Source organism: Ascochyta rabiei, chromosome 3 (assembly GCF_004011695.2).
Source record: "Ascochyta rabiei chromosome 3, complete sequence".
Taxonomy (NCBI): Eukaryota; Fungi; Ascomycota; class Dothideomycetes; order Pleosporales; family Didymellaceae; genus Ascochyta; species Ascochyta rabiei.
The window spans coordinates 1,314,418-1,328,870 of record NC_082407.1 but is presented as its reverse complement, the minus strand read 5'-3'; the positions used below and the strand labels follow the sequence as shown (position 1 = coordinate 1,328,870).

The window sequence follows — 14,453 nt, the reverse complement described above, 5'->3', positions numbered from 1 at the left end:
CAACAGCCTTGCGGTCTCCCGTGCGCCTACAAAGGGCAAAAAGCAGAAAAGGGGAAGAGGGGAGAGGGGAAAAGAAGGCAGTAAGATACCACCCATTAAATAACTGAACAAACATCGCTCGCCGAGGCTTTTTCTGGGCTTTGACAGTCTTCGAATCCGAAAGCAGACGCGGGCAGACAACATCACACGTTGTGGACGTTCCATTGAAATTCCACGACTTTAAGTTGAGCTTGTCCCACGCCAAATCGCTACATTCTCCGTACCCTCATAATCCACTTCCACATTGATTTCCACTTACCCTTGCACTTCCCTTTCCCGTCCCCTTTCCCCTTTCCACATACCCTTCCCCTTTCATCCCCTTTCCACTTACCCTTCCCCCTTCATCCCCTTTCCACACACCCTTCCCCTTCCACCCCCCCTCCCCAAACAAATCTACAAATACCGCTCCACCCACTCCTCCGTCCACCCCCCAGCATCCCCCCCTCCCTCCCCCTCCGTTCCCTCACTCCCCTTCCTCTCCTTCTGCTCCGCCACACCCGCTTTCCGGAAACCGCCACACCCCCGGTACTTGAATCGAAACACGGCGTATGGCTTCCCCAGGTCGTCGAGGTAGAGGGGCCGGTGGACTAGGTGGCCGTACGGTGTGCCTGCGCTGAGGATACTGTTGTGATGGTGGTGGTGGTACGTGGTTTTGTTTTGCTGGGCGGTTGGGCGGTTTGGGGAGGGGGAGAAGTGGTACTGCTTTGGGTTTGGACCTGGATTTGGATTTGGATTTGGATTTGGATTCGAGACACTAGCCGGTGCGTTATGATATAGTCTCGGCTGGTTGCGGTTTCTGCCATCTTCTTCGTTGTCGTCGTCGTTACTGTCGTGATTACGGTGCCGATCGTTACCATCGACGGTCCCCCATCCCTCGCCATCCTGCTCACCACCACCACTACCACCACCATCACCACCACCACTTCCCCAGCCTGTACCTATACCCGTAGCACGCGGCTCATCCCAGTCATCCGAGTGCTCCGCGCCTCCCCAACTGCTCGTGGGTTTCTTGGTCGTCTCGTCCGCGCTCCACGTCGACTGTCCTCGTGCGCCTGTTTTCCCCTTGCGTGCGAATCCCCATGAGGATGAATCGCTGGAACCCCGGCTCCCGGCATGCTTCCTACCAACGGTACTGAAAGGCGCGGGGAGTAAGTACGTCGCAGCGCCGCTGGGGTCTCGTGCTGTTTTGGACGCATATCCCCATGCTGGTGGTGGTGCTACAATGGGCACGGTGGGCTGGGTCCAAGCACTCTGCTTCCGTAGCTGGACGGTGGTTGGATGAGATGGTGAGGGCACGAATGGAACGGTGGGTGCGTTCGTCACCAGCACGGAAGGGGAGCGGGCGTAGTGTGCGTTCTCGGCATGCCACTGTGGATTGTTGATGAGCTGGGCTGTTCCTCGCTCGTGGCCATGTCGACTAGAATCTCGCTGCGAGGAGCGTCGTGCGGACTTGCCCCTGGATGGATGTACTTGGCTGCGGGAATGTGACGGCTTGAGCGTCGAGTCTGAGCGCTCTAAGGAGGTCGTGGAATCTGAAAGTGCTTCGACGTGCGTCCATCCATCGTTGTCCTCGGACGACGACCGCATATCCTCTGGCCACTGAGATTTCTGCGCGTGAGGCCTGGACCGAGGCTTCTGAGAGTGGTCGTGACTTGAGCCTCGGCGACTGGAGATGCCTTTCCAGGCGTGAGAAGCCCGGCGAGGAGTTGTCCTGGACCTGAATCTTCGGCCAACTTCCTCCCAGTCGCCTGGCGGCTTCTGGGACCAGGTATCCTCTATATCCCATGAGTCAACGGGATGGTTGTCTGCTGAACCCCATCCGTCGGCTCTAGACTGCTTGTCCCATCCAACATCCTCTTCCCATGTAACGCGTGTTCCTGCTCTGCTGCGAGTCGGACGGCGTTTCTGATCACTCGAATGCCGCTCCCGTATCGAGTCAGGATCGTTGCGGCCGTAGTCGCGGTTGTAGTTTGCAGACAAAGCTGACCGCTGCGACTGACGGTCTTCTGGGCGAGTTGGAGATGCTAGCCACGCTCCCGGCATTTGACTGGAATTATCAATACCGTGCTCGTATCGTCGGCTGTCCTTACGACTTCCATCAGGCGTGTCCTGCTTCCTCGATTGCTCTACTCCACGCTTGACCGCGTCTCTGACTATCTCTTCAAGTAATGCAGGGTCCACTATGGGAGCTGGTCTGGCCTCGTTTACGAGCTCTTGGTGTGTCTCCCCACCTCTGTGTGGTGGAAGAGGTCCACTTCCATACTGAAACCCTGGAGCTGGAATGTCACGCCGAGGATGTGTCCCTGGACTAACAGGCTCAGAGAATCGAGAGTGGGCTCTCCTAGGAGCGAATGGGGAGAGATTTCGACCATAGCTCGAGCCACGCTGATGTTGTGTCGTCACTCCTTGATGGCTGCGCACCGTCTCGGCGTAAGGCGAGTGGTAGGTTGGCACTGGGGGTGGGGGGCCGTTTACGTTACTACCAACACTGAAGAAAGGGCCGCGGTCATCCCATGTTGTTGTTCGAGACCGGCGATCGCGGTCGAAGCGGTGGCCAGAATAATCGGTTGCGCCATCAAGATTCATGTTTGCAGGCGTTTTGGCGTTTCGAGACCCGGCGCAGCGCAGGACAATAATTTCGATACATCCATCGTTCTGGAGGAGGTTCGGTGAATGCCAGTGGGGTGGACCATCTGCTGACGCTATGTGTTGTCAGTTAGTTCATTACACGAACAAGACGAAGTCCTACCATGATCGAGCTTCTCGAACGTCCACTCCCGGGCAATCATTGAACCGTCTTTTTGTATTTCTTCCTTCTGCCTAACTCTGAAATCGACAAGCGAGCGACGGTCTGGCGGCTGTCGAGGCTTCAAGTTCTGCCTATTGCGGTTGCACTGGTAGACGCCGTCGATGAAGACATACATGGCGATGCCCGGAGCAATGAAGTTCTTAGAAGAAAGGTGTATCGTGAACGTCTGCTGCTCCTTGGGCACGGTGATGAAGGTCTCGACGAAGGCGTCTCCGTACACGGTCCCAAACTCCTGCAACGGCTCTTGGTCGCCCGAGATCTCGATCGAGCAACTCAGGTCTTTCAGCGAAGGCATCGTAGTAATGTGGCGTTTTGACCCTTTGTAATGGAGTTGTAATGCTTGGGTACGTGGGGGAGATGTGACGACAATTCGTCGGTTGCTTAGGTGACAGAGGGCAAAATAGAAAGGTGAAGGTGATGGTGTCTAGCGAGATCTGACATGTGGAAGAGAGCAGATCAACACATGCTGAAATAGCGAAGCTGTGCCTAGCAACTGGGATGTTGCTTGCCGTGCCTTATGAGCAGGTGAGAAGAGCTCAAATATAGAAAAGATTTTGAGTGCCTTGCTTTCACATACTGGTGACCCCTGCTGGCATCGTTCGCTGCGTTAACGCAAATACGCCACGAACACCTTACAAGACCGAGGGGCATGCCCTATCATGCAAATGTACGTGGCTACCAGCGTGGTGGCAAGCATTGTTTTCCATGTAAACAGAAGGCGGCGCTACGTTTGGGACACGTCATGGCGGTCTAGCGTTGTGCTTTGCACTGTTTGTGAGGCAATATAAATAATCGACACAAAGGTGGTGAACAAACTGAAAAAAAAAGTCGCAGGAGGCCACAACTTTATGCTATATGTACGAAGGAGATACAAGAGCCGTGTATACGAGCATAGCAGCGAGGAAAATGGAGCTTGCCTTAAGTAAGAAATCCTCACTACGCAGAATTGTTGCATGAGACCCAAAAGTCCTGCGTCGTGCTTTGTACGTATGCCAGTGACGGCAGAAAAATATGTATGCAGGTGTTCGCGTACTTGTGATACCCAAATATTGTGTTCAGAAGCTGCATAGGCGGTGCACTTTGGCCAGCGCTCAATAGTAGAAGCTACAGGTTCTTCTACATTCCTTGCCAGGTCAAGAGTCCAGCTTCATAGTACCGCAGAGTGAGCATGTCCACCACTCGTTTTCCATGAACGTACCACATTGCAGACAATTCCAACCAATTCTGCCCTTTGCTGGCTCGAAAGGCGTTGCACCGGGCCCTCTCAACCCCGATCGCGGTGGTGGCGCTGGCAGACTGGGTGCTGTGTGCGAAGGTCCAAAACGTTTGTGCTGCGGGATCGGCTGCGGGGGCTGCTCCAATCCACACACGGCACACTGAAGGAAGTCCAAAGGATTGTGAAGCGTGCACTGGGGACATGCCCATTCGTTGGGATTGGTAGGGGCGCGTGGCGAGGTGGGCGGCGGTGTGGGAGGAAGCTGTTTGTTACGACGATTTTGCTCATCTTGCGTGATTAGACTAGACTTCGGTCGACTTGTCTGTAAAGAAGACGATGCTGGTGGCGTCTCTAGCACAAGGCGGGAGACAGGGCGCCCCTGTGTAGGGTTTGACGATGCGCGTGGGGGCGACGGGCGTTGGGACATGCCTGGTGCTGGGATTGAAGACAGACCGTGCTCTTTGCTCCAGCTCAATCCTGATGATGCACTTGGTGCTGGTGATGCTTTTCGAGATGGTGGATTGCTGTCAAACTGCAGGCCGTTCTGTCGATTCCACGCAAGACCGCCCCCTCCAGTTGGCGCGCCGAGCTGCTCAAGCCGCTGCATCTCCTCTTCATACAGGAGATCCTGCAGGGCTCGCGCGATTGCCTCGTCGTTGGCGTCATTCTGCTCAGCGGTAGTTCGGAACCCATCCTGTTCCTGTTGATGGAGCAGATTCCCAGCTTGAGCGCTGCCACTTGCGCACCCCTCAGTGATGCTTGTTCGCCGTGTAGCTGCGTGCGAGATGACCTTGCGCATGTCGACGCCTCTTGACACAGAAGCACCACCTAGTCGATGACCGCCAGCATTCCGGTTAGTCGTGGCTTTGCGCTTCTCAGCAGCTGATCTAGCTTGGCGACGCATCTCATCGACTGGTATGCGCCTACCGCCAAGTTTCTGGCCCTGTGAAAGGAAGCCTTCGCCTGTGTAGCCCTTCATGAGTAGTGACTGATGCTCGTCACGGAGCTCGTTCCAGAGATTGTTGAAGTCGGCATTGTGAGGCCCAAAGACGATATGCGAGAGTTCATGCAGCAGAGTGTCTGTGACCTGCTCCATAGAAAGAAATTGCCTGGAATCATGATGGTACCTCAAACGGATAAGGATCCTTTGCGTGCGATTGATATTGAGACCTACATCATGCTTAGCCGCGAGCCCTAACGCCTCTACAAGGCGACTTACCCAGTAGCTGCGGCTCATCTGGCAAGAACTCGGCCAGTGTACCGACTTTCCAGCCGCGTTTTCGCATCATTGGCTTGACCATGGACGCAGCCTTGCGGAGCATGTGCAATGCCTCTCCATCTCTTGGTAGGTGTTTGAGATGCTCGTACGCATCGAAATGGGCGTCTATTTCCCTCATGTCTCCGTCTTGGTGACCTTGTTGGCACAAAGATAGGGCTCAGATGATGATGGAGTGTTGTATGTGGAGCTGTGACTTCTCCGGCTGTTCAGGCAAAAGCAGAAGCTGAGAGGCACGGCTAATGTGAAAAAGACATAAGGAGAGAAGAACAGGGAAGCCCACGGAAGCAAGGTGAACGAGAGTATCCAAAGCAGTGAGGCGATGCTGCAGAGCTCGGCCACGTAAGCTGTCACGTAGATATTCACGCGTCGCTGGTGGGCGACATATGATGGGAGCGCGCAAATGCGACGAAGTTCTTGTTCTCAACAAAAGATCTTCGCAGCGTTGTGGATATTTTGCGTACAGGCGGGAAGTTGGCGATCTGCTGCAATCAGCAGCCTCCAGCCTCACGAGCGTAAAGGTTCAGGTGTCAAGCCAGCGGCGTGGTGGCGTCGGGCAAAGTGTAGGCTCACGTGCCAACGTGAAAGGTGCCCCACTTTGCTGCAGGATACCTACGAGACGAGTGTGAGCTCTCTCTGTACGTTTTGGAGGCGTTCAAACTAGCATTACGAATCTATTATAAGCGTGTGAGTAATTAGGACTGTGGCCATGTGGTACTTTTGCTGGGATACTGCTCGATGCCTCGAGGCTCGACCCATGTCGGCGTAAGAGCTGCTCGGTCCGAGCTTTCTGCAACACGAGCTGACGTAGTGGAAGGAAGCTCGAGGCGCTCTGATCACTTTCACGACGATCTTGTGCTCTGATATTCTTTTCTGTGCTTCGGGCCTTTGCAGTCTGCACTGTTCTGGTCGTGATCATGTCCACCGACGATTCGCACATTCTGGAGGTGGTGAGTTTCCAGCTTCGCCGCCGCCAACCCCGCTGACACGGGCATCTAGCTCTCCGACTACACCAAGGATGTCCGCAGCTTCACAGGATCGATCTGGGACGCCAGCGACCGGCACTTTGCCAACGTAGCCGGCTATGTCAAGCGACACGTCCCCGAGAACTGGTTGCCTGAATACGCGCGACCGCCTCCGCCGCCGCCACCGCCTCCTCACCGCGTGACGGGTGCGTACCTAGAGCGACTCCAGGACTGGGTGTCGCGGAATCGCGCGCTCACTGCGGCGATTGTCGCGTTCTTTGGCACTGGGAGCTACATGCTCTGGCGGCAGAACAGGTCACACAACCGCAAGAGGCGGGCGCGGAGAGCAAGCAATGGAGCTAGAAGAGAGGTTGTGGTTATTGCTGGCCCACCCAACTCGCCCATCACGCGGTCGCTGTCGCTAGATCTCGAGCGTCGCGGCTTTGTCGTGTACATTGTGTGCTCGAGCATGGACGAGGAACAGCAGGTCTTGAGCGAATCGAGGGCGGACGTCAGACCACTGCACCTGGACGTTGCAGACACCATGGGCACGCAAGAAGCTATGGAGCGCTTCAACACCATGCTCACCAGGCCACACGTCGCGTTCCAAGGCGCGAGCCCGCACAACCTGAATCTTCGAGGTGTTGTCCTTGTGCCAGATTTGATCTTCCCTTCGGGACCGATAGAGACGGTTCACCCAGAGCTTTGGGCCGATGCTTTCAACGCCAAAGTACTGAACACAATAGCGGTGACACAGGCGCTGCTGCCGACCATCTGCCGGTTCAAGTCAAGGGTACTCATGCTTACCCCAAGTATTGTTGCGTCATTGCGGCCGCCGTTCCACAGCGTCGAGACCACCATCGTATCCGCGCTCGAGGGTTTCCTTGCAACCTTACGAGGAGAGCTCGGGACGCTGGGAATTGATGTCATTCAATTCCACTTGGGGACATTTGATTACTCAAACGTCGGTCCGAAACACCACCTTCAGACCAAAGCAGCACCCAGCCCACACGCCTGGCCCACCACGACACGACAGATGTATGCGAGTAACTTTGTCAACCAAACGCGGCTAGGGCAAACTCGAGGCATCTTTAGTCAGAACAGCCATGGCACCTCTTTGCGCGAGTTGCACAACGCTGTCTTCGACGCAGTGACGCAGAAGCGCCCACGCAAGGTCTGGCGTGTGGGCCGAGGTAGCGTGACCTACGGCCTTGTGGGGAACTGGGTTCCTGGCTCTTTAGTAGGCTGGATGATGGGATTGCGACGGGTATCGCTCGACACAGCGTCCATGCCGAAGTTGGAGGACAGCGTGCAGTCTTGGGAGAGGGTCGAGGCTGTTGTGTGAAGCAGGTAGGATGCCGATGTGCGCTCGAAGCAGCCAATCCGGCCATGGTTGCCTTGGCTGTGGAAGAGCTCAGACGCAGCCACTCTCCACTTGCTATATACGACAACAATGTCTGAAGGTCTTTGATAGTGTTTTAGCTAGGGTGTCGCATAGTCAAGCAGACACTTAGTATTCGAAACACTATAACTAGTCTTCGAAACATTATAGTCTTCGAAACATTATCACTAGTCTTCGAAGCATTATAGTCTTCGAAACATTATAGTCTTGGAAACATAATAGTCTTCGAAACGCTCTAAGCTTCCCATACTTTTGCTAGGATTCAAGACACGTCCCTACCATGTACATGGAGCACGAGATGCGTGTGCTTGTATCCGTTGTTATTGTCTTGGCTGATAGCCGGGAACCGAAACGAGGCAGATCAGCATCACCGCAATCCAGGGCGTGACGCGACTGTGCACGCGATTGATGATTGGTCACGTTACATTGGTAAGGCGAGGCTTATTTGGGTCGTGCAGCAGCAATCGGGAAAGGCGTTTGCACAAATACGAAGTGTCTTGAATCGACAAAGCTAGCAGCACAGCTCTCCAGCCCGTGTCATGGCTGGGATGCGCAGACCACAGAAGAATTCTCAGGCCGCGCGCTGCAGGCGAGATGAACAGTCGTTCGTGTGTTTGATGAGGTGCAGCTGCCGCAGACGCAATGGGACCCGCCGTGTCTCCACTCCCGCAGAGCGCCAAATTGAAGGTCCCTGGTTGACGCGCAGTGGGTGCCACCAGCGAACGGCTATCGTCCGAAACTGGCAGGCCGCCGTTGGTCGAATCATGCGTGGTGAAACGCCATAGCGTGGGCTGCAGCCCGAAGGAAGCCTGCGTGTGTGTTGCGCTGCCAGCCTGAGGTCTTGACGTGTGCTACAGGAACGCTTCACAAGTCACAAGATGAAGGGGCTCGCTACAACCTTCTGCAGGGCGCGCGCTCGAGATTTGGGCACGCTGATCTCGCGCCACTGCCTGCTGTTCAGGGCACTGCAGTTTGACGCTTCGACGCTCCGATGCAGGGCCTGGTCCCTTTGCTACCCGATTGGTATGAGGTTAGTGGTATGAGGTTAGTGGTTAGTGGTCAGCGGTTGGTGGTCAGTGGTTGGTGGTCAGTGGTTGGTGCGCAGGGAGGGCTCCCCAGACAGAGCTGGGTTCGATGGCCCTGCCAAGCGAATCTCAGGAGGTCAAAGGTTGGTCTCCGTTTTCTCAGGCAGACTGTCGTGAGGCCTCGAGCGTCTTTTCCGGTGTTTGTCTTCCCTCGACCGTGTGTCGTGTTCGCTCCTTCCCCCCCTCCCCCCAAAAATACCCGTTCCACTTTCCAGACCCCCTTCCATGTCCATTGATCGGCGCTTTCTCCAACAAACGACGACACCACCCCGCTGCACCTCTGCACCGCCTCCAACGTCGAACCCCGGCTCCTTGTTCTTGTTCTTGTTCTTTTTCTTGTTCTTGTTCCAGACAGCGCAGCACACGCTGTTGGCTCCCGCCGCCCTAGAACCCACCTCGCCTCGACTCCGCCACGTTTCGCTGCTCGCATGACGACCCAGCGTCACCGCCCGCTCGACTCGACGAGATATCCTTGTGCCTGCTGAACACCGCTGCCGCCCGCTCGACTCGACGAGATATCCTTGTGCCTGCTGAACACCGCTGCCGCCCGTCTATTCGCCCTCGCCATGGAGCACCGCCCGGATCGCCCACATGCCTTGGGCCTGCGCTCTCATTCTCACGAGCCTCCCAGCAATGCCAGTGTCGCCAGTGTCGCCAGCGCCAGCATGAGCAACCTCTCTCTCACCGACCTCCCCAGCCCGCGCGCCGGCGATGCACCGCCTGCACTCTCTCCCCTGGACGCCCTCGCACTGCAGGGCCGCCTGCTGGCAAAGCGCTTCGAGCAGGCCGACAAGAGCGGACGCCGTCTCAGCAGACTGGCGCCGCTCACCATCCAAAACGAGTTCGGCAACCGCTCAGGCTACTTTTCCTCGCTGTCGTCAGCCGTCAGCTCCCCAAACGATGACCTCGGTCCCATCGGCGTCGCACCGCCGCCCGAGACGTCCCCTCGCCATCACGCGCCCGACAGGCACAGATCGGTCCACGCGCAGATCAGCGATGAGGAACCCCAATCTGCCCAGTCGCCGTCAGCACGCAGCAATCTCGCTTCCATTGGGGAGGCCAGTCCCGCCAATTCGCCCCGCGGCTACTTCGATATCCCCAGGTCGCACTCACCCGACTTCGTGGAACCTCACATCGGTGTCCGAGAGGCGACGCCTGTCAGCCCGACTGGCCCAACGCCGACCTCGACTTCTCAGTTCTTCTTGAGCCCCCAGCGGAAACCGTCTTCTGACTCGATGCCCCGCTCGCACCCACGCGCTAATCTGCTCCCCCCCAGGAAAGCTAGCAACCACTCTCAACGCTCTCCAAGACTGTCACCCAGCACCAGATCGGTCCACGACAGTTCTGACGAGGTCGATGACCTACCACTGAGTGCCTCTTACGATTCCCTGCCACGCAACAGGGTCTTGTCAGCAAGCTCCAGTCTCTCTCGAGCTCAGTCGCCTCTTACACCCACCACGAGCATGCCACGCTCACCATCGGCGGCTTCGGAACGCTCTGTGAACGGCCACCTACCTCGCCCAGCTTTCAACTTCTCCAGGCCAATCAGCAGACAGAGCACTCGCCCTTCCATAGATTGTGTCAGACCTTCCCTGGACATACCGTCGCGACAGCCTTCAGAGGAGAGTGTTTTCATGAGGCCTTCTTGTGAGAGCAACCTTAAGCGCCTGGATTCCACCGACGAACCCAGCTCCAACTACGCCCACGAGACAATACACACGCCTGTCAGCATGGTCAGTGAGGATTTTCGTCGATCAGGCGACCATACAAACAACCCCGTACCATCCTACACGTACACTACATTCGACCTGCCTCGAGGCAGGAAGCTTGATCGTGGCTCTGTCGGCGTCGAAAGCTTCTTCAAAAAGGAGATTACCTGGGACCAGTCTAACGCAAAGAACCAGCAACGGCCGCCGTCACCCGAATCGCCACCCCGCTCGTTCGACCAGAAACGATCGCCACAGGCCCCTTCGCTTACCTCGAGCAACAGCACCATCCGCGCTGCCACTGCCGGTAATGCAGAAGTTACTGCTCAGGAGCATTGCGATATGGGTATTGAGCTGCATGAGAAGGGCGAGCTTTTGAAGTCCACCTACCATCTACGTTTAGCAGCCCGCGGAGGGCTTCCTGAAGCCATGCTCTGGTATGGTCTCGCCTGCCGCCACGGCTGGGGTATGCGCGAGAACAAGGCCGAGGCACTGCAGTGGTTGCGCCGCGCTGTCGATTCTGGTCATCTTGAGATTGCCGACGACGAAGTTCAGTCTAAGCAGGGCCAGTGTACTGATGCCATGAAGAAGAAGCAACACAAGGCTCAGTACGCTGTTGCGATCTACGAGCTCGGCAAGTGCTACATGAACGGCTGGGGCGCTGCTCAGGACAAGGCACTTGCTCTCCGTTGCTACGAAATCGCCGGAAACTGGGGCGATCCTGATGCTCTGGTCGAAGCGGGTTACTGCTATGCCGAAGGCGTTGGCTGCAAGAAGGACATGAAGAAGGCTGCCAAGTTCTATCGCGCAGCTGAAGCCAAGGGAGTGAGCATGGTGGGCAACAGCTGGTAAGCCTTACATAACTATACTTCATCCCTAGCACCTACTAACATACGAGAAGGATCTACAAAGACAAGTATAATGACGGTAACACCAGCACTTCTGACTCTCGGTCTGTCCGTTCGGGGCGGTCCACAAAGAAGCTCAATTCTGAGAAAAACTCCCGCGATAAGAGCCGCACCCGTACCATCTTTAGCCGCAAGAAGAGCCACACGGCTTCTTCCACCTGAGCTTTGCTCACCCTTGTATATGAGACCCACGATTTGGCTTTTACATAACTGGCGTCGGCGTCCTCGGATTAGCGGCTGCCTGTTCGTTTTGCATATACCTTCAGGAAGGCCAGCAGGTCCGCAGAGCCATCCCTGTACCTGTCACTTTTCCTTTGCTTGTTTGCTTGTAGGACTACTTTTTCTTTCGTTTGTACTTGTTCGTTTTTGATACCTGCCCGGTGCACGGCACCGCCTCACTTGTTGGGCCAAAATTTGCTTTCATTTCGAGACACATGGACACAATGTTCTTTTCGCCTCCTTGGCTTTCTTCTCGCGCTACTTTTCCTTTGTTCTGTACGTGTTTGCACATGGCGGCATACTTTCTTACCTCTCTTGAGCGTTGACGATGAGCTGGAATTCTCTTTTCCTTTTTCACTTGTAATTTAATCTCAGCACCTGATGTGTTGGCTGGAAGCGGGCACCGCGCAAGGCGCTTCGCAGCGGCTTGATGGTTGGCTATAATTCTGCTTTACGAGGCAGATTTGGAGGATGTTTCCTCATCGGTTCGCTGTGGTGCTGAAATGCTCACGGTGCCTTTTGTGTGTACAAAGGACGGCGAAGGCTAGTTTCAAATGATACTCGAAGACCTCCAACTGCTGCCAGTTTTTTGTCCTACCCACGCCTATTTGATGACCGTGCCCAACACACCCTTTAGTATTTCGCAGCACACTGTCCATGTGCACAATGGTCTGTAGTCTGTGTTTCCGTGACCTTACCATGATACGGACACTGGAACCGGTTGTTCGTCGTGTTCATGTCATCATCATAACAGGCAACTGACGATATTCAAATGGCTTTAACTAAACAGGCCCACGCCGAGCCAGTCTAATATAAGCCCTCAATACATATTACCATGAATTTCTACGTCGAGGTACCTGAATTATCGATGATGAGTCCTAGCCTTCACATAGATAAAGCAGTCTTGTGGACCTTAGCATGGAATCAAGTAGTCTCCCAGAGCCTTTTATTTTTCCGAGCTTTTCAGAAGTTCGCGCTGGATACCTTCAGAGAATACAAGAGTGCCTACCTTTGTAATCGGCTCTGTCTGACCGCGAGAACCCTGTTGGTTTCGGTGACGTAGTGGGCCTAGCTGGGTTTTGTATCGCCTGCCCGGTGTTGTCAAGTGTAACTACCAGCACACTCTCACTTTATGAAGTTCCTATGAATGCGAGCCCACACTGCTCGAAAACCTGTGAGGATGAAGTGCAGAAACATCGCGCGGTGGTAAGCTTTGCTTAGGCCCGAACTCGCGGGGAAGACCAAAAAGATGCCTCGGTACAGCGACGACGTCGACGCCAATGGGGCTCGGCGAGCTTTCTCAAAGTTGATCGTTCTCGAGTCGCAATACAACCCATCTAAGGTCATATTCAGGACCTACTTACTCACTCCATTAGCAAAGATCTGTTAGGACTCCCGACTAACTATGAGCTCTCCGGCTGAATTCCACGGGTGGCTGGGCCGCGACAACAAGGCCGCCGAAGGCAACATGACCTGGTCGTCGTTCGAACCAAAGCCTTTCAACCCCATCGATGTTGACATCAAGATCTCGCACTGCGGCATCTGTGGATCTGACATCCACACGTTGCGCTCCGGATGGGGTAGCACACGTTATCCGGTCTGCGTCGGGCACGAGATTGTTGGATCTGTTGTACGCGTCGGGGACCAGGTGAAACATCTGAGGCTCGGGGACAGAGTCGGTGTGGGTGCCCAAGCATTCTCCTGCTTCAAGTGCGAGGATTGCAAGGCTGGGCTCGAACAGCACTGCGGCAAGATGGTCGGCACATACAACGGGAAGTACCCAGATGGCAGCTTCAGCATGGGCGGATACGCCAATTATGCACGTGTACCAGCGCATTTCACCATCAAGATTCCTGCTGGGCTGAGGAGCGAGGATGCTGCGCCAATGATGTGTGGTGGTATCACAGTGTACTCGCCCTTGAAGAAGAACGGCGCAGGTCCGGGTAAAAGAGTAGGAATTGTCGGTCTCGGAGGTCTCGGTCATTTCGGCGTCTTGTTTGCCAAAGCTTTGGGCTGTGAAAAGGTGGTAGCCATCTCAAGACGGAGGAACAAGGAGAAGGATGCGAGGGAGATGGGCGCAACAGATTACATCGCAACGTCCGAGGACGAGAAGTGGGCTCGTAAACATTCGCAGTCGCTCGATCTCATCATATCGACTGTGAGCTCCCCGGACATGCCTTTGGAGTCGTACCTTCGGTTGCTTCGGACCAACGGCACGTTCATTCAAGTTGGCGCACCAGAGGACAAGTTACCGAGGTTTGGTGCTTACAGCCTCATCCAGAAAGGCGTGAAGATTGGTGGCAGCAACATTGGCAGCCCAAAGGACATTGAGGAAATGCTGCAATTTGCTGCCGAAAAGGGCGTGAAGCCGTGGGTTGAGCAGCGCAATATGAAAGATGCAAACAAGAGCGTGGTGGATATGGAGGATGGGAAGGCGCGATACAGATATGTGCTCGTCAACATGGAGGAAGAGAATCGTGCAAAACTTTGAGTGTCGAATAATTGAGAATGTACTCAGTCCACAGCAAGAAACCGATTTGTACGTACGTTTCGGCTGCCAGCTCCTCGTATTAACCGTATCTGTTGAGGCAGTTGTAGCCGGAACGGTAAGTCCGAGCGAAGAACCTCTAGAAACGATCTGCCTCTTTTGCTTTTGCACACCTGACAACTCCGCAACAACCATACCGGCCAATCTCAGTCAATGCCAGCCGTCCCGGCAAAGCGTAAAACACACTCGAAATCGCGGACGGGCTGCTTGCAATGTAAAAAGAGGCACACTAAGGTATGTACTACACTCAACCTCGGTGTCATCTATAGTCTCAACCAAT

At 55.2% G+C, this 14,453-nt stretch overlaps 5 protein-coding genes across 5 annotated transcripts, besides 6 other annotated features; 3 read left to right on the top strand and 2 right to left on the bottom strand.

Moving 5' to 3' along the window:
- Positions 1 to 432: 432 nt before the first annotated feature.
- Positions 433 to 3,143, bottom strand: EKO05_0002042 (uncharacterized protein; the record flags this gene model as incomplete). The annotated part of the gene is made up of 2 exons (XM_038942208.2): positions 433 to 2,741; positions 2,789 to 3,143. The coding sequence occupies 2 exons, from the start codon at positions 3,141 to 3,143 to the stop codon at positions 433 to 435; spliced, it is 2,664 nt and encodes an 887-aa protein (XP_038795505.2).
- Positions 743 to 786: a tandem repeat.
- Positions 927 to 962: a tandem repeat.
- Positions 3,144 to 3,981: 838 nt separating the features above from the next.
- On the bottom strand, positions 3,982 to 5,461 carry EKO05_0002041 (uncharacterized protein; the record flags this gene model as incomplete). Its single annotated transcript, XM_038942254.1, has 2 exons — positions 3,982 to 5,234; positions 5,284 to 5,461. 2 exons carry the CDS (start codon positions 5,459 to 5,461, stop codon positions 3,982 to 3,984), a joined length of 1,431 nt encoding a protein of 476 aa, XP_038795504.1.
- A 796-nt stretch (positions 5,462 to 6,257) lies between these two features.
- EKO05_0002040 (uncharacterized protein) lies at positions 6,258 to 7,650 on the top strand (the record flags this gene model as incomplete). The annotated part of the gene is made up of 2 exons (XM_038942224.1): positions 6,258 to 6,290; positions 6,340 to 7,650. The coding sequence occupies 2 exons, from the start codon at positions 6,258 to 6,260 to the stop codon at positions 7,648 to 7,650; spliced, it is 1,344 nt and encodes a 447-aa protein (XP_038795503.1).
- Positions 6,472 to 6,497: a tandem repeat.
- Positions 6,498 to 6,504: a tandem repeat.
- A 1,078-nt stretch (positions 7,651 to 8,728) lies between the features above and the next one.
- Positions 8,729 to 8,807: a tandem repeat.
- A 296-nt stretch (positions 8,808 to 9,103) lies between these two features.
- Positions 9,104 to 9,140: a tandem repeat.
- A 218-nt stretch (positions 9,141 to 9,358) lies between these two features.
- Positions 9,359 to 11,568, top strand: EKO05_0002039 (uncharacterized protein; the record flags this gene model as incomplete). Its single annotated transcript, XM_038942325.1, has 2 exons — positions 9,359 to 11,346; positions 11,400 to 11,568. 2 exons carry the CDS (start codon positions 9,359 to 9,361, stop codon positions 11,566 to 11,568), a joined length of 2,157 nt encoding a protein of 718 aa, XP_038795502.1.
- A 1,462-nt stretch (positions 11,569 to 13,030) lies between these two features.
- EKO05_0002038 (Alcohol dehydrogenase (NADP(+))) lies at positions 13,031 to 14,116 on the top strand (the record flags this gene model as incomplete). The annotated part of the gene is made up of 1 exon (XM_038946847.1): positions 13,031 to 14,116. One exon carries the CDS (start codon positions 13,031 to 13,033, stop codon positions 14,114 to 14,116), a length of 1,086 nt encoding a protein of 361 aa, XP_038795501.1.
- Between the last annotated feature and the right edge of the window lie 337 nt (positions 14,117 to 14,453).